The 21,557-nt window shown below is 43.9% G+C and overlaps 1 protein-coding gene across 2 annotated transcripts; it reads right to left on the reverse strand.

Annotated features, from left to right (window-relative positions):
* Positions 1 to 1,285: 1,285 nt before the first annotated feature.
* Positions 1,286 to 19,979, reverse strand: ARL14EP (ARF like GTPase 14 effector protein). Of its 2 annotated transcripts, none has more exons than XM_089673488.1 (3): positions 19,849 to 19,979; positions 12,209 to 12,327; positions 1,286 to 3,066 (listed from the first exon to the last, which is right to left on the reverse strand). In XM_089673488.1, exons 1-3 carry the CDS (start codon positions 19,912 to 19,914, stop codon positions 2,841 to 2,843), a joined length of 411 nt encoding a protein of 136 aa, XP_089529614.1. In that variant the 5' UTR covers positions 19,915 to 19,979; the 3' UTR covers positions 1,286 to 2,840. The 2 variants fall into 2 exon arrangements, with proteins under 2 accessions (XP_089529614.1, XP_089529613.1); XM_089673487.1 differs by having other exon boundaries at positions 12,200 to 12,327.
* Between the last annotated feature and the right edge of the window lie 1,578 nt (positions 19,980 to 21,557).

Consider the following 21,557-nt stretch of genomic DNA (forward strand, 5'->3'; position numbering starts at 1 on the left):
CGAAGTTGTGCCAATTTCAATGGTTCCATGGCACAAATAGGGGGTAACTTGTCATGCAAGTTTGAACTGTCAAATCGCATTGGTGTGAACGGGGGCTTAGAGATGGAAGTGTCCATTGACTATGAGTTGTGTAATCATCGTATGTGTTCCAATAAGAACTACATGCCTGCAGCAGATGGGATTTGTAGTTCCTTCTGTCACAAATCTCTGAATGAATGTGGCGGCTATGCAGAGTGGAGTTGGCCTTTAAATGTTCCACTAATTCTTCCCTTCCTATTTCCTAAACAAAGCTTTCCAATACCTACAATACCTCACTCCAGCTACTGGTCCTGGGAAGGGTTTCACATGGCTACTGTCATTATGCAGAAACCATTGTCTGATCAAAACATAAACTGAACCTGAATTTACATATTGGGGGCCATTTGCACTGTTGCATTTTAAATGCACACATTCTAGAATTCTAAAACAGGTGTCCAACCTCTCCATGGCGTCTGTTCCAGTTTTAGTACCGCAGAACATTTTGAAAAATACATGTCTGTTTTTCTGCATTCCTGTGTATTGGGAAATTTATAGAACACCATAGCAGTGCCTTCAAATGCACACTGCCAACAGGTATAAGCCTTGTTCAATGTCGGTTTCAATATACAATCCACTTCAAAAAACTGAAAAAAAGCAGCAGATTAAACGCACAAAGAAAATGCATGTGGACACAACAAAAAAAAAAACCACCCCCCCAAAAAAAAAAAAAAAAAAAAAAAAAAAAAAACACACACACGTGTAGATCTAAAAACGGCCCTTAAAGAAATTTGCAGGGGAGAACTATGGAACTATGTATCCATACAAATCTGAAATAGTCGCTCTGATAAGAGAAATGCCTAATCCTAGGGGTCCAAGTTTTTTTTAAGACATCCAAGTTGTGCGGATATTGTGTAGCAATTGCCCCCCAGCAGGACATGGGTACCCACCACCCAATACCTCCCCCTCTTTCCTCAGTAACTTATTTACTTTACCTACATTTTCCTAAGTTCTTCTCCTTGTTCTGCTTTGCTTCCTTAGAAGCTGGTATGTAAACTGCATCCTCCCACCATCAATACCTCTTTAGTCACAACTCAATCATCTGCGTTAGCAGGATACAATATTGGTTTGCTAGATTACCCGGTTTGGATTCTTAAATTTGCACTATACTCTCGGCATTCTAACCACTGCTAGAACGTTAGGCAAACTGCTCAATGGCATTTCTTTAGCCCTGACCTATATACATATTCCAAACAAAAATACATTACAATTTTTCCTACTGAACAAAATTTATTTGGAAAAAAAAAAAAAAAATCCATGTTTTACAAGTTATAAAATCAATTCATTTATCAAAACCAGAAGTGGCTGATATAAGACAGGCAAGACAGACAAAAAATGAAATAGGAAAATATGAGATTAAAACAAACAAAAACAGTAAAGCACACAAGTAGTGTCTTTAGCACTGATCTATATACATATTCCAAAAAAAAAAAAAAAAAAAACCAAAAATACTTTACAATTTTCCTACTGAAAAAAATGTATTTGGAAAATGCCAAAAATAAATCCATGATTTACAACTTAACATATAAAATCAATTCATTTCTCAAAGCCAGAAGTGGCTGATATTACAAGTCAGGCAAGACAGACAAATTATAAAAAATAGGAAAAATGAGATCAAAAAATTAAAAAACAAAAAGCACACAAGTAGTATCCACTCTAGGAGAGCAGTATTGGCTTTTAAAAAAGAGGTGGAAAAACCCTAGAGCAGTGATTCTCAACCTTCCTAATGCCACGACCCTTTAATACAGTTCCTCATGTTGTGGTGACCCCAACCATAACATTATTTATAATTCATGAAGTGTCATTTTACCTCCAATACTGCTGCTTTCAACTCAGTAGCTGCTTTTAACAGAGTAGCTGCTTTCAACACAGCAGCTGCTTTTTACACAGTAGCTGCTCTTTACACATCGGAAATATGTGTTTTCCGATGGTCATAGGCGACCCCTGTGAAAGGGTCGTTCGACCCCCAAAGGGGTCGCGACCCACAGGTTGAGAACCACTGCCCTAGAGGAATCTTTATAAGGAACGGTTTATTGGAAAAAAAAAAAAAAAAAAAAAAAAAAAAAAGTTCCAATCAAGAAAAATACTGAATTTCATTAGCTGTCCAAAAAGCAGATACAATTAAAGAAAACCAAACATTTTCCAAAATCCAAAACTGCTGAACTCCAGTGAAATGTTAAAGCTAGCACTGCAGTTGGCCTCCTGCAAAGGTTAGATGCACGTTAGGTCTAGGTGTACATTAAAAAGCAGTTTTATGTACCTTACCCCTCGCTCCCACAAAACATTCTGTGTGACCAGCTTCCCGAAGCCGCTACTCTTCAGTGCTCTGTCTGTTGGTTGCATTCTGACGTCCGTGCTTCCAATACAGGACTGCTGGTCCTGTATTGTACACGACGTCAAAAGGTCCACCCACAACCTAAAGCACTGCAGAGTAGAGGGTGCTGACTGCGGAGGAGCAAGAGACAAGGTAAGCAAAACTAGTTTTTAAATGTTCCCCCACAGAACAACAAGCAGGACAGTTTTACAATTTCCCAGGAGTTCATACTTTCCCAGGAGGAACACACTTCAAATAAACAGTTTTGACGATTTAAAATTAAAAAAAAATAAAAAATTAAAGGGGAAGGGGAAACCCAGAGTCTTTTTCCTGGTCAATATTCGACACCGTCTTCAGAAACACACAGATTTTGCTCGTGCAGAAATCTTCGCTGAACACCGACTACAGTCTTATACCTGTGAATAAAACAGTTCTATTTCTCACATCCAGTTCAAGCATGTTTATTACGGATAACTTCCCCTCCTTCTACTTCGATTTGCTCATAGGCCCACTTGCGGTCACACCTGCATTCCACACCGCACTTGTTGGAGCCGCATTTTCTGCAAGCATAGAAACAGCCCATACAGTCTTCATCCAGGCAATCGCACAGATCCATTCCACTGGCTATAAGGATACCTCTGCTGTCATACACTTTGTTCTTTGATGGGGCCGATTGTCTAACATAAAAGAAGCAAACTCGTTAGATGGAAACAATGAATTGTCTGGTAAACATCTACACATAATATTGTTTACTGTGCATGTCAAGTGATTTTTTTGTTTTTGTTTGTTTAACCTCCCTGGCGGTATTCCCGAGTGTAGCTCGGGGTGAAATGTCAGCACCAAAAGCAGTAACCCCGAGCTACACTCGGGCTTACCATGTGGCGCTGTGCAGGGATTCCCTGCAGAGCTTACCTTGTCCTTCGCTCCTGCGATGCGTCCCCTGCAGCGTCCCCGGCCATCTCCTCTGGCCGATGCCAGCATCCGGCTTCCGTGTTCCGGTCCCTGTGACATTGGTACATACGGGGGCCGGAACCGGCGGCAAATTTAAAAACTGTCATTTTTTTGTAAACAAATATTACATAGTAAAACATTGCTGTTTCAAAGCATTTCTCATACATATTGTCCCGAGTGCCTTCTCCTGCGCCCTGCCTGCATTTTGTCTGTTCTTTCTGCCTGGAAACTGAGAAATGTCCATGGCGTCCAAAAAGTGTCCCTTTAGGTCAAAAGCGGTTTTAGATCAGCTAGAGAACAGCGATAGTAAATCAGAACCACTTGCAGAATTGAGTGATAATGATTTGTGGGGAAATTCGTCATCAGACACTGAAAACAATTCTGCGACTTTGCTCAGTGATGTGCGAACTTGGCGCTCTATTTCAAATTTCAGTGTTTTTGGTTTGATTATATTATTGAATTAAATTATTTTTATGATCATTTATTAAATTATAATTTATGATTTCAAGTTTTATCATATCCGGAAGGTTTACTAGACTCTTGTTCGGACAGATTTCAGTGAGTTATTCCTAAAAGTTACAGGCCTACAATATAAAAACTACATATTGCCATGCAAAAAAAATGTACTGCTTTCAGCACCAAAAATCTGAAATAATCATACCGCTGAGGAGGTCAATTCTTAGTTTTAAAGGCTATTTTGGATGGAGTAAGGTATGAGAACCTCTGAGGTTTTTTATTGGCATTTCCCCACTGAGGAAGTTTACCCTCTTTGGGTGAGGAGAAATGTTCCAATAGAGACCCTTGGTGACAGCTGTCTTGTTTAAAATGTTACTAAACCCACAACAGTAAAAATCAGTCTGTATATGCAGTAAAGCATGCTTGTTAAAATACACTATGGAACCTAAGGGGTTAATTCTCCACACTGTAAAAAGGCTGTTTGATCCGGTTTTCTCTGATCCTCCTTCCATTGTCCCTAAATATCTCCTGAATGAACATAGGTTTGGGGGTCACTCTAGCAATACACACCAAACTGAGCATGTACAGAGACTTTTTCTTGGGAGAGTGAATGTGATCAGCGCAGGGCCAATCAGCACTGTCCAGACAGAGGGTCAGGGGTCCTGCAACCTCCTAGAGAATGAAAACTCCTCCTAGAAGCTTTAACCAGTGCTCTGCTGGACACCGATGGAAGTCCCTAGACTGCTCTACCTACTGATGAGAAAAAAAGGTGTTTAGCAGTTTATTTTTAATAAAATGATTGCACTTCCATGTTGTGTGTACTGTGGGAGACCATATATAGTGATTGCAGGGTCCGGGGAGACCAGATATAGTGAATGCAGGGTCCGGGGTTTAGTAACACTTTAAACGGGCGTCTTAACTATTCCCCATTATATAAACAAAACAGGGTGGATAAAAATCGAAAAAAAAAACAAACAAAAACATGGATTTTTAAATTGGATTTTTTTTAAATCAAATTTATTTTAATAAAATGCTCTGAGTAAAATATATATATATATTATTCTATTTAAGATACATTAATAATTTAGTTTATTCAGCATGACATGGAGCTTAGTTATGTAACATGAGGCTGTATATTCTGCAATATTTACATTTTTGGTAAACTCATTCAATGAATCCAAGCTCTGCACGCTGAGATAACATGCACTGCATCGATGCATTCACAAAATTTCACAGTAACCATGAGAAAAAACATGAAATCAAAGAATTTGAGTAGTTCTCCAGCTATGTGTGATTAACCTAAAATCAGTTCTGATATCGCGGTTTTACGAAGCTAACAGCTTATTATTCTAAAAAGGAAACCATTTAGTTTTCAAATATTAAAGATTCTAACTACCAGCAAGAATGAGTCGGATTCCTTACATTTAAAGAGCACCTGTCATTTTAGATCCATCATGGCAGCGCCTGTTAGCAGGCATCCACTCCGCTGCTGCCGCCACATCCCTCACCTTGTTGTGTCCCTGCCGCATCACCAGCCATCCCATTAAAGTGAATGGGACTGTCAGTGAGTCAACAGCAGGTCAGAGATCACTGTTGCTCTTTAAAAATTGAGCCTTTTCACTAGTGATTAAAATCAACTTGATTTAAGTCAAATCTACCCTGAATCAAAAAACAGATAAAAAAAAAATTTGTTTTATAAAGAGATTTTACAGGTTAAATATTTAAGAATGCCTCAATTTTTCCAGTTTTTATTGAAATTTAACCACTTACCCTCCTGAGGATTTACCCCCCCCCCCACCCCTTCCTGACCAGGCCATTTTTTGCGTTACAGTGCTGCGTTATTTTAACTGACAAATTGCACAGTCATGCGACGCTGCACCCAAATAAAAGGTGTGCATCCTTTTTTCCCCACAAAAAATTGAGCTTTCGGTGGTATTTGTTTGCGCTATAAGCAAAAAAGAGTGACAATTTTGAAAAGAAAAAAAAAAAAACACAGTGTAAATTAATTGGTCTGGAAAGTGTTTACAAACAGCGGTATAGATAATGGGATTTTTTTCTTCTACTAGTAATGGTGACGATCAGTGACATTTAGCGGGACTGTGGCAGACATTCTGACACTGGTGTGGGGGCTGCAGCTAACTTGGTGTCAACTGACATCTCCAGTGACACCAATACAGTGATCAGTGCTTAAAAAAAAAAAAAAAAAAAAATAAAAAAAAAAAAAACACACCAACACTGTACTAATGGCACTGGGCAGGAAGTGAGAGGTGTTCTTCACTGTAAGCACACTGATCAGGATGGCTGTACTGTGCACAGCCATCCTGAGCAGTGTGCTCGAGCTGACATGGAGGAAGATTGTTTTGGTTACAATCTTCCTCCCCGTTGATGATGCTCAGTAATCACCAGGCGCCGACAGGTAATTACCAGCCGGGACCTGGTGATTGACATCTGCATTCGCGAATGGAGGCGCGGGTAGGGTGCTTGCACGCGCCCGCTACCAGGAAACGCAAAATCACATATATATCCATGGTATTTTGCGCACAGGTGCTGCCCTGTAGCAGTATATCTGCTATAGGGTGGTTCTTAAGCAGTTAAATAGTTAAAGTCCAGTGAATACAAGAGAACACAGTGCCTCTATGTGCACTGTAAAGGTATTTAATAAAAATTAGTAATATCTTTGTATTAAATACCTTCACAGTACACACTTGGAGGCGCTGTGTTTCTGTTTTCCCTTCTGCTTCGCTCCTGCGCAGCTTGCCCTTGGTGCCTACTGGACTACCTTCACCCCTGCCCATTTGGAATTCATCAAACATGCATGGACTGCCACACCATGTGCCTGTTATCCCTTTGTATCAAGTCCAGTGAATAACTCGACATGGCAAAAGGTAAGCGGCACACTGCCAGAGGTGGGAGGAACAGTAGTAATGGGTTAAAGAGTCCGTTCTGCAGCAACATAAGCCTTGAAAGTTTAGGCTCACAATTCCTACAGGTGTCACACTTGTGCTGATTACTTACAATCAGTCTGTATAAAAGCAGTGTGGAAACAGACTGTTACTACACCTCTTAAGTAATATTTGAAGAGTATTGTACTGCAGGAAATAGTTTGTCAAAATGGTGAGAAAAAAAGGCAATTAACAAAAAGGAAGACAGACAAATCATAACCCATAAAAGCGAAGGCCTTTCCTTTGGAGAAACTGCAAAGGAAGCCAAGGTGCCAGTGAGTACACTTTCCTACACCATCAAAAGGCACTTGGAAACCAAAAGAGGAGGAGGTCTGGCAGACCCAAAGCCACAACACATTCAGAAGACAAGATTTTGAGAGTTAACAGCTTATGAGGCGGCTCACAGGACAAAAGCTTCCAGCACAGCTTAACTTTGATTGAAGTGAGCAAGTCTCAGTTTCAACTGTGCAGGGAAGACTTCGAGCTGCAGGTTTGACAGGTTTTGTCGAGTGGCTGTAAGAAAGCCATTGCCAAGATGGCAAAATTAGAAAACGAGGCCTGCCTGGGCTGTGAAGCACCACCAATGGACTACTGAAGACTGGCAGAAGGTCTTATGTACTGATGAATCTAAATTTGAGCTCTTCAGTTCATCACACAGGGTTTCTGTCTGCATCAAATAGGAGAAAGGATGATTCTTCAGTGTATGACACTAAAGGAGATATTTACTAAAACTGCACGGTGCAAAATCTGGTGCAGCGCTGCATAGAAACTAATCAGCTTCCAGGTCTTATTGTCAAAGCCCAATTGAATAAAGTTGAAGTTAGAAGCCAACTGGCGACCATTCACAGCTGCACCAGTTTTAGTAAATCTCCCAACTGTCAAACATGGAGGAAGCGTGGTGGTCTGGGGCTCTTTTGCTGGACCCAGAGTCTGCAACTTCCACAGAGAGTAGCGCCCTAAACAAAAACTACTACCATAGCATTTTGCAGCGCATGCAATATCCTCTGGAATACATCTAGCTGGTCAGGGGTTCATCCTACTTCAAGACAATGACCCAAAACAAACTTCCAGGCAGAAGGAAAGAAAAAGATGGCAGGCTTCAAATCATGGAAGGGCCAGCACAGGATTCATACTTAAACCCCATTGATCTGGTTAAGGATGAAGAGGACAGAAGGGTGAATGCAACCTACAAGTAACACATTTGTGGCGACTTCTGCAACAACGATGGGAAGAACTCTCCAAGAAATATTTGATTTCTGTTGTAGAAAGAATGACACAAGTGTGCTCAGCTGTTATATCTGTAAAAGTTGGCTACTTAAAAAAAAAAAAAAAAAAAAAAAATTAGTTTACGTTTTGTTAAAGTAAACTATTCCATGATTTTTATGCCCAGTTATTAATTTGCATTAGGTTATATTTTCAGAGTATATTCAGACAGTAAACTGCATAAATTTCAAAGAAAGCTGGGGAAAAAAAACAACAAAAATGGGGGTTCTAAAACTTTTGACCGATAGAGAGTGTGTGTATTTATATATCACATTATGTAAACCTGTAGTACAGCTCTACCTTTAGAAAAAATATCCAATGGGGGGTGGAATTTCCTCCCAGAAGCTGTTCTCCAATACAAAGGTTCTATACAGTTGAATGAGGGAGCATAGTTGGGATTTCCCATTCATCTATATCAGGCATGTCCAAAGTCTGGCCTGCGAGCCAACTGCAGCCGTGTTCCAGTTTAATACGGCCCCACAGGTAATTTGGCAATATCTAAAAAGGAGAAAAGCGCCTCTAAGTGCAATATGTGGTACATTTATTGAGGAACATAATGAGAAACACATGATGAAAGAAAATGAAAGGCTTAGGCATATGTGGTGAAAGCGAAGGACATGACGGCATCCTCGATGCATACGCCGTAGTAAGAACTGGAGTAGACTTGGGATGTTCACAGGGAGCCGGCCGGCATGTGTGAGATCCAAAGATGGCATCTGGAGTCCACCCTGCAGCGCAACGTCACCGTCATGACATAGGGATGTCCAACATGCGCATGCTCTGAAACACGTCGCATTGCAAGGCCGATGAAAGGCAAAAAGGTGCGCTCCCTTCTCAAGCATTGAAGGAAATCAGGGAGAGTAATTTCGCCTTTTTTTGGGGGGGGGGGGGGGGGGAACAAGTATGGATTTCAAATATGTCATGACCAGTATCAGTTACGCCTTTATCCATTCATTATTTTTGCCACAAATGGTCGGCCCGTCACTTCATCAAATCTGACCCTCTTTGGACACCCCTGATCTATATGGAACTTATCATGCCTGCACACTGGAGCACAGCTGCCAGAAGGGAAACAATGTAAACATAGGGCCATGCTGTATCTGAGGTCCAATTTTCAATACACTAGTTAAGGGGGTGTTAGGGAACACATCGGATTTTTTGGTGTGAAGGTACACTTGTATGCTAACTACATGCCCTTTAGTACTGGTCAGCCAACCAAGGTTTACCAATTGTGCATATTATCCCCTAAAAGCGGCAAAGTTTTTTTGCTTATTTTTTTTTTTTTTAAAGATCCACAAAAATTTAGATTTGTTTTGGTGTACCTATGAAAGCAGCCAGCATTATATTGAATATTTGTTTTTGTTTGAAACTGGAACAAGGCTCCAATGAGCACATAGCCCAGCTTTTGACATCTGAGCTAAAGCATATTCTATTTGGAGGAATTATAATGTGTTGTTTTAGTTACAAGTATAATGTTTTAAGAGATTTGTATTTCACAGAAACATTCTAAATTTTATATTTTTATAACAGTATAAAAAAAATAAAAAAATGAATGGAATCCCCAATTTCTGTTTAACCTCCTTAGCGGTATTCCCGAGTGTAGCTCGGGGTAGAATTTCTATACCAAGAACGGTAACCCCGAGCTACACTCGGGCTTACCATGCAGCATTCTCTGGGGGTCCCTGCAGCACTTACCTTGTCCTTCGCTCCCACGATGGGTCCCCTGCAGCGTCCCCGTCCATCTCCTCCGGCGGATGCTGGCATCTGGCTTCCGTGTTCCGGTCCCCGTGACGTCGGAATGTTCGGGCGGCGGAACCGGCGGGAAATTTGAAATTTTTAAAAAATGACATTTTTGCTGTCATTGCTTTTTCACTGCATTTCACATACATTTTGTCCCCACTGCTTTGTCCTGTGCCCTGCCTGCATTTTGACTGTTCTTTCTGCCTGGAAACTTAGAAAAGTCCATGGCGTCCAAAAAGCATCCCTTTACGTCAAAAGCGGTTTTAGAACAGCGATAGTAAATCAGAACCACTTGCAGAATTGAGTGATAATGATTTGTGGGGAAATTCGTCATCAGACACTGAAAACGATTTTGCGACTTATCTCAGTGAATTTGCCTCTGTATTTCAAATTTCAGTGTTTTTGGTTTGATTATATTATTGAATTAAATTTATTATTATTATATTATTATTTTTTATGATTATTTATTAAATTATAATTTATGATTTCGTGTTTCAAGTTTTTTCATATCCGGAATGTTTAATAGACTCTTTTTCGGATAGATTTCAGTGAGTTATTCCTAAAAATTACAGCCTACAATTAAAAACTACATATTTCCATGCAAAAAAATGGTACCGCTTTCAGCACAAAATTTCTGACATGATCATACCGCCAGGGAGGTTAATGGACAGCATACTCAGCAGCTCGAGAAAAATTATGATCAGGGCAAAGCATGTGAAATGCACAGACTCGCCTTCATTGTTTATTTACATTCCCTAGGTTCGTATGGAGGGATGGGCCTTCTGTTACAGGACCGAAGGAAGCAAGTACTGAATTACAAAAGTGCAATGACGTCGCTGCACTTGTGCTCCATTGAGATCTGTGACCCTGTTGCGGTGGCAGATGAGATTTGTCTTCCATTCACAGATCTGTGTGAATGGAGGACATGGCTGCATAGGGGCAATGCCACACCGAATTCAAACAGACAGAAGGCTGCAGAGAAAAGCACGCCGTGAATCAGGTAAGGGTCGTCAGAGGAGAGAGCAGTTTGAAGATGGGGAATATGACCGTGTTACACCCCGAGTACAAGAATAACACGAAAAGATGAGCTAAAAAAAAAAACAAAAAAAAAAAAAAACAACTTAATTTTCAACCTTTTTTGCAAACCAGAATTCCCAAAGAAATGTTTGCCCATCGCAATTACCAATGATAGTTTACCCTATCTGTAGGGAAGGTGGGATTTTCTCAGTGGCCATCACACTAATATACTGTGAACTGTAGATAAATTATGGGCATCTGTTCTCTAGGACCTGGAAGCTATTTTACGAGGTTCCTCCATGTTCAAAAGCTTTACAAAGCCAGCTCTAAGCTCTGAGGGTCTCTGAACACTTTACCTTGTGTTGTATTGCCATCTAGTGGACTAAATGAATATTTAAAGTGAACACCACTAGCCACAGATAAACCAAATAACCTTTTCGAATATTACAGGCTCAGATTAAAAAGGTGCATAGGTTTGTATTTCTTGGTTTTAATAAAGTTAATTGAAATGAAAAAAACACAATGGAAAGACAACTGACAAAGTATACACTTACACCTGATTGTAATATATTTGCCATAACCAAAAGTAACATTAAATGTGTCTCAAGGCTTGCCTAATTAAGGCTCCATTTCCACGTTTATTTATTTCAGGTACTTATATAGCGCCGTCCATTTACCCAGCGCTTTACATATATATTGTACATTCACATCAGTCCCTAACCCTCAAGGGGCGTACAATCTAAGGTCCCTAACTCACATTCATACATACACATACTAGGGACAATTTAGACAGGATACAATTAACCTACTAGCATGTCTTTGGAGTGTGGGAGGAAACTGGAGTACCTGGAGGAAACCCACGCAGGCACAGGGAGAACATGCAAACTCCAGGCAGGAGGTGCCGTGGCTGGGATTTGAACCAACGATCCTAGTACTGCCAGGCGGAAGTGCTAACCATTTAGCCACTGTGCTGCCCTACCACATGTGCGACTTTACACTCTCTGGTACTATGTTGCATCAAAAGTAGTGTAGGCACCCTTTCAAAGCTGTGCCAATTTCTATGTTTGCCATTGAAAACAATGGGCTGTGATTTCTGATTGTAGGTGTCCAAAGTCACATAAGTGTGAATGGAACCTAAAACCCATCTAATGCGAGAAAAAACAAAACAAAAAAAAAAAAACACACAAACTATGGGTTGCGTCTGCCTTAGCTGACTCAGATTGATGAGCAGTCAGAGGAAGACCCCCTCATATGTATGTTAGCAGCACGAGGACACAACCAGCTCTGATAAGACACAGCAGGACATAAGGACTATGACAATGTGTGCAGGCTGTGCAGTCGAAATGTGTTTTTGCCTCCCAGACATGGTTACTGATTTCACACAGCATCAATGTTATCAAAAATGCAGCAACTGGACAAAAGATGATATCGGAGACCAAACCTCTCTGACCCTGCAGGTGTGGACTTGGTCTGCCGCCTCTTCTCTCGCGCACTGGTTTCTGGGGTGAAATCTGTCTGCCGTCCCGGGTTGGAAAACTGCAATGATTTCAAGGTTTTCGCTGACCGCCCCTGAATAAAAGACAAAAGGTGAAGAAGTATATAAATATTGGTTTGGACACAAAAAGCAAATTAAAAATTAACTCTGGGAAAAGAAAAAAAAAAAAAAATTATATATATATATATATATCTATATCTATATCATTCTTTGCCATGAGACTGCCCCAGCACTTCAAGGATAAATGCTCATTCAAGGAAATAAAGAAGGGCATTTTTATGGACCCGATCCTTTGGGCTGTAAGATCGATCCTCACAGCCATCTTCTCCCCCACGCTCCGGCAGTTAGATGCAGGGTCCATAGCCCTGCATTGGATGTCGAGGGACAGTTCACTGCTGCACAGAGAAGCAAAGGATCGGGTAAATAAAACAGCTTTTTCCTATCTCCAAGAGATAAAATGGGCATTTAACCCGTTGTGCTGTGACCACTTCCAGCAGCAAGTACTTCCCTTTTCTTCAGTCTCCCCCTACTACAATGTTCACTGACAGCAGCCAATAATTCCAGCAACTCCGTTTAAAATGAACCATTTACGGCTGACTGCTGTGCAGATCAGCAAGGGAGAGAAAGGAAGGTAAGAATATGCAGCTGTGGGGGTCTGTATTAAAAAGAACCTGTTACTTTAAAGCAGCCATTGAGAAGGCCTCTCTGTGTCCCATCTCAGCTGTGCAAATGCAAGCATTGCTCAGAGTGGCTGCATACACCCACAGAATATCATTAACCTCTTCCCGTCCGACCCACTGCCAATAAACGGCCATAAGGGAGCGCTGCCGATGTGGGTGGACATTTCTAGATGTCCCCCCGCATCCATTGCCTGTGCGCACTCCCTGGGGGCGTGCGGCAATACGATCGGTGCCCATTATGTCCTCCGGACACAGCAGAACACAGATCGCTGTACGGGACCTTAGTGTGAGGTCCCAATTCATGTGATCACTGATTGGCCAATGACTGATCACATGAATAGAAGGTAAACAAGATGTCACTTCTGATGACATTGTTTACTACTTGTACCATGTGACCTATGTGATCATTCAGATTTCACAAGGCTATTCACAGCAGCCTTGTACCATGTGACAAGCTGTGACCAATCACAGCTCTCACAGTATTTCTCAATGGCTGCAGGAATGCAGCCAGAGAGAAGAAGAAATGATTGCTTTTAAAGCCTTTATGGGTGTGTAAAAAAAAAAAAAATAATAATCATCACCCCCTACAAATAGTACAGTGTCACTATCATGACACTGTACTGCTAGGGTGACAGAATGTAAAAGAAAAAAAATATAAAAAAATAAAAAGATACATAAATACATTTTGGCCAAGATTTATGAAGAAAGATTATTTATTTGCAAAATAAATATGTATAAGAAAAACACTTTTCAAAATTTTAGGCCTTTATATAGCAAAAAAATTAAAATCCCATTGGTGAATAAATACCACCAAAATAAAGTTTTAATCGGTCTCAAAAAAATGCTAAACATTTCATATGGGTACAGTGTTGCATGACCGCGCAATTGTCATTCAAAATGTGATAGCACCGAAAGCTGAAAATAGGCCTGGACAGGAAGGGGGTGAAAGTGTCCGGACTTGAAGTGGTTAAAGCACCTTGTTGTTAATATTAAAGTGTCAATAAAACAGTTCACTACAAAGAACCCTGTAAGCACCTCTTCTACTGCCTGTGCCACTGAGAAGACCAATCACACACTGACGTTTCTTCAGAAACCAGCCAGATGTGTAGATCTCGTGGCTCCCCTGCAGCACCTAATAGTTCCCTCCTGCTGACCCCCATGTCACTACAAGGCACAGCAGTAACGTAGGGTCGGTGGGAGGAACCAAACACAGCAGGAGACCAGGTACTTAAAGCAGATCCTACCATCCAAAAGCAGAAACAAAAATTGTCAATCAATAATAATGGGGAAATGGGAGTGTGGGTGGAGAATGCAATCTTTTCCCAAGTAAGTGGTGTCCAATCACAGCTGATCACATGTAAACAAACTTGCCAGCTATTGGCAGTCCTTTCCTCACACTCACTGTGTGGGGAACGGAGGGCCGATATATAGCAAGGCTGACAGGGCATTTAAACTGATAATGAGGGAACCGATCATCAGTGCAGCCTCACCAGCACCAACCCCTCAGTGCAGACAAAAATTGTTATAACAGAAACTAAGAAAAAGGGTTTTGCTTTCCAGAATTTTTACTTTTCTTCATTTAACAAAAAAATGAAAACCCCCTGTGGTGATTAAATACCACCAAAAGAGAGCTCTGTCTCAAAGAACAGATAAAAGTTTCATTTGGGTGCAGTTTTTCATAAACACACAACTGTTGCACTGATAGCTGAAAACTGTGAGCAGGAAGGGGGTGAAAGCGTCCAGTATTGACGTGGTTAAATAACATTCAATTTGCCAAAAATAAATTCTCCTTTTCCTTCCTGGTTTTTTGGAGGAGCTGATGACAGCCAGCACCTTCCAGCCTCCCCCACAGAATGCTACATCACTAGTGCCTTCTAGGGAGAGTTTGTGATCAAACCGGGATCTTGGGACAAAGGCCTCTTTTTTGGAAAGAGGTTTAGATCTTTTAGCAACATGAGCAGTGGCTGGTGTAACTACAATTACATTGCCAACACCGTGGCAATACATAAATAATTTATTTTTCTTAACCTCCCTAGCAGTATTCCCGAGTAGCTCGGGGTAAAGTTTCAGTACTACAAGCGGTAACCCCGAGCTACACTCGGGCTTACCATGCGGCGTTGCTCCGGGATCCCTCCATCACTTACCTTGTCCTGCGCTCCTGCAATGTCCCCCCTGCTGCGTCCCCGTTAATGTCCTCCGGCCGATGCCGGCATCTGTCATCTGGGCTCCGTTCCCTGTGACGCCAGGACGTACGGGGGACGGAACCAGCAAGATGTTTAAAAATGTCAAAAAGTGACATTCACTAAATACACTAAAATCACATAGTATAACATTACTGTATCAAACCATTTCACATACATTTTGTCCCGAGTGCTTTGTCCTGCGCCCTGCCTACATTTTTACTGTTCTTATTGCCTGGAAACTGAGAAATGTCCATGGCGTCCAAAAAGCGTCCCTTTAGGTCAAAAGCGGTTTTAGACCAGCTAGAGAACAGTGATAGTAAATTAGATCCACTTGCAGAATTGAGTGATAATGATTCGTGGGGAAATTCCTCATCAGACACTGAAAACGATTCTGCGACTTTGCTCAGTGATGTGCGAACTTGGTGCTATATTTCAAATTTCAGTGTTTTTATTTTGATTATATTATTGAATTAAATGTATTTTTTATGATTATTTATTAAATTAAAATGTATGATTTCGTGTTTCAAGTTTTATCATACCCGGGATGTTTACTAGACTTTTGTTCGGACAGATTTCAGTGAGTTATTCCTAAAAATTACAGGCCTACAATACAAAAAACAACATATTTCCATGCAAAAAAAGGACCGCTTTGAGCACAGAAATTCTGACATAATCAGACCACTAGGGAGGCTACAGAGCAGAGGTGAACAGACTTGGGGGATTCAAAAAAACAAGACTTCAGAGGCATGTAAATGTATGGAAGTGTGAGCCTCTGATGAGACTTTAGTTGAGGATTACTCAACTATATCTTGATGTCAGCCATTGGAGAATGGAGGCAGATGCTCCGGATTCTTAGCTGTAGGAGAGGAAAGCTGCAGGGACTTTTTCTCCTCTCCTTGCAGGCATGACAGTACAGGCTAAATAGCTTGGTCAGCAACGCCATGGAAATTGCACAGCAAAGTGTTGGTTTGAGTATTGGGAGCATTTTCGATTGAGAAACCACAGCCTGCCCAAGAACCTCGGTTCCCAGTACAGTTGTGATCTCCAGTGTGGGCAGCATGCCATTAGAATTAATGGCACCAGCCTGCGTGTCCCGTATTCCTCTGTGTGGTTGGTGCAGATTCAGGTATTTGTGCGGGTCCCGCAGAGGCAACATCCGCACAGATGTGAGCCAAGCATGAAGGCAAATTTTTTTTTTCGTTTTGGATAGAGTGGAGAGGGATTAGAAGAACCCCCTGACAGTTTTTATTGCGGTCCATGTCCCTGTTAGGGAGATTCAGCCTCTCTATTTGTCCTGTTTACCATGATCATTGAAAGTGAAAGAAAACCCCAATTTTTGGGTTGTCTCCAGAACAGTAATAGAGGGGAAATCTTTCAATGGGGTCACTAGTTCTGGTGATCTGGGGGTCCCAAAGGAATTCTTCATTTGCAGGGATTTCCTCTCACTTCCTGTTTTGGCTATGGGGCAGGAAGTGAAGGGAAATTGCCACAATGGGACACAGATGGCTAAAAAACTGACAGGGGTTCTAAGGCCTCTTTCACACGGGAGGTTGTTCTGCCGCTTGTAAAAGCATGTTTTTTTATTTTGCATTTCCAACATTCCTGGCACAGAGGTCACTTGTGTTTGTACATTGTGTTTCTCTGCGATGCCATGCGTTTACGTGCGCTTATATGCGGCTGCTCTTAGCTGCAGTAGTAAATTCTTGCCTTTTTTATAGCAACTGTTTACTTGTTTTTTCTTTGTACTGCAATGGACTGTGTTTATGTACAGATAGCTGCGGTACATCGCTCCTGGACACTGTCAACTTTATTTTTCCTAAACACATCACACCGTATGTTATGAAAACGTTGCTAAACCCAGTGTGTGAACAGACCCATAGGGATGCATTGTCTGCATTTAGCTGAGGTAAATAAGTTTCTCCAACTGCAGCTAAAAGCTGAAGTCTAACCGCCCGTGTGAGAGGGGCCTGGCCCTCCCTTACCCTCTCCAAAATGATAGTTCTACTTTAAAGCGGAGTTCCATTGAAAACAACAAAAATAAAAAAGTCAGCAGCTACAAAAACTGTAGCTGCTGACTTAAAAAAAACAAAAAAACAAAAAAACCAGACACTCACCCCGTCCCTTGATTCCGCGCTGTCCTTCCCATAGCCCGTTTCACCGGCTGCCCTGTGTTGCTGGCGCCGGCATCTGACAGGTGCTCACTGCAAATGTGCGACTAGTGCTGCGCTTTGTGAATGGTCCCGTAGTCTTCTAGGACCTGTCATGCATCCCAGAAGACTACGGGGAAGGAGGGCAATTTCTGCTTCTGATCGCCTAGGCCAGGGGTAGGCAACCTGCGGCTCTCTAGCTGCTGTGGAACTACATTTCCCATGAGACATTGCAACATTACAAAACTGAGTTACAGCTATGACTTGCAGAGGCATGATGGAACTTGTAGTTCTACAACAGCTGGAGAGCCACAGGTTGCCTACCCCTGGCCTAGGTGATCGCAGAAGTGGGTACCTGTCAATTTCAGATACCTGCTCCCTAAAAGTGCCAATCCTTAACAGGGGACCAGTCCTTTAAGCAGAACTTCCCCTTTGGGTGGAGCTCTGCTTTAAAAATGAATGGCTGCCCGGCACCCCTGTAAAAGAGCAGTGTTTCAGCTGGGGTGGTTGTGAGTGCGGCCTGCACAAGTGTGAAACCTAGCCTGTGCCCTGGATCCCACCAATGCGATCTGACACTTCAAAATTACATGACAAGTTGCACCCTATTTGTGGCAATAGAACCATTCAAATCAGTGCAATTCCATTGCAGCCTTGACCTCAATTTAATTGTGGCTCGCAGCTTCATTAAATTGAACACCCCAATCTCACTGATCTGCGGTTTTAGAATTGGGCTGAAATAGCAGTTTTTTCTACACCGCACTAGTGTGAACCAGCGCTAAGGACCGTTCACTCCAAAACGCAGCGTGGGAAAGGAGAGTTTTGTGCACATTTCCAGCACCCCATTCAACACACAGTCTGTGTGATCAGTTGTGGGCACTGATGTGAACGACACCCCAAATGCAGTGCTTTACAGATCGCATCGAACCACTTCACCATGCGATTTGCTGCAAAAGTAGCACATGCCTTACTTCTGTGTTCTGCTGTGATCTCACCCCATGCAAATGAATGGAGGGCAGAATCGCACTGCGGGGGGGCACAGAATGCAGATCGCATGCCTCTGCAACTCTGCTGTGACCCGGCCCTGAAGTCATGTGATGTGTATGGCGCAGCTTTCCTCTGCACATCAGGAAATCACACAATGAGGAGAGAGGTCTGAGCCAACAAAACTACGTCACAGGACCCCCCAGCACTAGCCACCCTGGTCCCCCCCCCTCCACAGAACCATCCACCCTGGTCGTCGCCCCCCCCCACAGAACCATCCACCCTGGTCCCCCCCCCCCCTCCACAGAACCATCCACCCTGGTCGTCGTCCCCCCCACAGAACCATCCACCCTGGTCCCCCCCCCCCCCTTCACAGAACCATCCACCCTGGTCCCCCCCCCCCCTCCCCACAGAACCATCCACCCTGGTCCCCCCCCCCTCCACAGAACCATCCACCCTGGTCCCCCCCCCCTCCACAGAACCATCCACCCTGGTCGCCCCCCCCCCCACAGAACCATCCACCCTGGTCCCCCCCCTCCACAGAACCATCCACCCTGGTCGTCGTCCCCCCCCCCACAGAACCATCCACCCTGGTCGTCGTCCCCCCCCACAGAACCATCCACCCTGGTCCCCCCCCCCCCCCCACAGAACCATCCACCCTGGTCCCCCCCCCCCTCCACAGAACCATCCACCCTGGTCCCCCCTCCACAGAACCATCCACCCTGGTCGTCCCCCCCCCCCCCCACAGAACCATCCACCCTGGTCCCCCCCCCTCCACAGAACCATCCACCCTGGTCGTCCCCCCCCACAGAACCATCCACCCTGGTCCCCCCCCCTCCACAGAACCATCCACCCTGGTCGTCCCCCCCCCCCCCCACAGAACCATCCACCCTGGTCGTCCCCCCCCCCCCCCACAGAACCATCCACCCTGGTCCCCCCCCCTCCACAGAACCATCCACCCTGGTCGTCCCCCCCCCCCCCCACAGAACCATCCACCCTGGTCGTCGTCCCCCCCCCCACAGAACCATCCACCCTGGTCCCCCCGCCACAGAACCATCCACCCTGGTCCCCCCGCCACAGAACCATCCACCCTGGTCCCCCCGCCACAGAACCATCCACCCTGGTCCCCCCGCCACAGAACCATCCAACCTGGTCCCCCCACCACAGAACCATCCACCCTGGTCCCCCCACCACAGAACTAGCCACCCTGGTCCCGCTCATCCTACTACACACATCTGAAGATTGTACAATACTCTCCCTCTGAAAAGGGATTCACCACAGATCACGTTTCAGAAGCTGTATGTGTGAATGAGCCCTAAAGAAGATTGAACAGTGTGTGATCGCCTGCCCACCCTCATGCAGAAGGTCCTCTCTGATTGGACACATTAGGTAGGTCCTTATACATGTCTGACCAACCTAAAGCTGAATGTAAGGTGTGTAAGAGCCAGCTGCACCCCCAGTCAGGCCCCCTCCCCCACATAGGACTGTCTGCTCAGCCCTGTACAGCCCTTCCTGTCATGGTACACCCCCACATACAATGTGCACCACACAGCCGCCTCCAGCGGGGTTCTCTCACACCCCCAGTGGTGCCCCCCATCACTCACTTTCGCCTGGGACTTCTTGCTCGGCATTCCCGCGTTACTCCCAGCGCCGTCCCGCGCCGCCGCCATCCACAGGCGCTCCGCCCCCTATAACGCGTCATGACACACCATAGAGAAGCATGGAGGGACAGACAGGCAGGAGGCTTGTGATGCTGCCGCTGTCTATGGTGCTGGTTAGCGTTTCCATGGTGATCCCCTGACCACATGGTCCGCCAACCAACTATGTAAACAGCGGAGTGCATCTCATGATACATAACTGATTGTCACCACCAGACCTGCCTAAGTGGAAGAACGGGACACATAACCCCTTGTCTACCGGGCACTTCTCCCCCCTTCCGGTGCAGACCAATTTGCAGCTTTCAGTGCTGTCACACTTTGACAATTGCGTGATCATGCAACACTGTACCCATGTGACATTGTTCCCCCATCAGTGCTGCATATTGGTGCAGCCTCATTGTTGCCTCCCCATCAGTGCAGCTTATCAGTGCCCAGCAATGCTGGCTATCAGTGCCCATCAGAGCCGCCTATCAGTGCCCAGCAGTGCCACATATTGGTGCAGCCTCATCAGTGCCACCTATCAATGCCCAGCAGTGCCGCATATTTGTGCAGCCTCATCAGTGCCCATCAGTGCAGCTTATCAGTGCCCATCAATGCTGGCTATCAGTGCCCATCAGTGCTGCCTATCAATGCCCAGCAGTGCCACATATTGGTGTAGCCTCATCAGTGCCTCCTCATCATTGCCTCTCCATCAGTGCAGCTTATCAGTGCCCATCAATGCTGGCTATCAGTGCCTATCAGTGCCACCTATCAATGCTCATCAGTGCCGCATATTGGTGCAGCCTTATCAGTGCCTCCTTATCAGTGCCCATCAATGCTGGCTATCAGTGCCCATCAGAGCCAGCTACCTGTGCCCATCTGTGCCGCCTATCAATGCCCATCAGTGCTGCATATTGGTGCAGCCTCATCAGTGCCCATCAGTACAGCTTATCAGTGCCCATCAATGCTGGCTATCAGTGCTTATCAGAGCCAGCTATCTGTGCCCATCTGTGCTGCCTATCAATGCCCATCAGTGCTGCATATTGGTGCAACCTCATCAGTGCCCATCAGTGCAGGTTATCAGTGCTGGCTATCAATTTTTAAAAATTTTGGTGTGGCAGGATCCCCTCAAAATCCATAGCAGACCCAAAGGGCTTGGTATGGATGGGAGGGGAGACCCCATGCTGTTTTTTTTTATTATTAAGTGCTCTTGCATGGCAAGGCCACTTACTGTTATCTCACATATATATTATTATTATTATAGCCAAATTTACCACCCTAACTCCTCCCACAGTTTTTACACTACATAGACAGTAATATACCGAAACGTGCGGATTGTTCCCGATTGGTGTGCTAATACTTTGTGGAACGTTTCGCCAAATGGTTCACGAAATATGGGCGTTTTTGTGGTGAAATTGGTCCCATTGGAATGAATGGAAGAATGTTCAAAACTAGAGTGGGAGCTGACAAAAGCTAGCGTGGGAGCTGAACACAAGAACACTTCACACAATTTCCCCAAAAATTATAGCTTTTCTAGTTTTAATTGTTGGGCAATGCAGAAAATACTTTTGACATTCAGCTGTCAGCTGGAATCCCGCTGACAGCTGAAACATTAAGGAATGTTTCACTACTAACATACTGCATGACTTCATAATAAAATGTAGCAAATTTGGCAA

Source organism: Staurois parvus, unplaced genomic scaffold, assembly GCF_062004578.1.
Source record: "Staurois parvus isolate SC_StPar_1 unplaced genomic scaffold, SC_StPar_1.0 ptg000138l, whole genome shotgun sequence".
NCBI lineage: Eukaryota > Metazoa > Chordata > Amphibia > Anura > Ranidae > Staurois > Staurois parvus.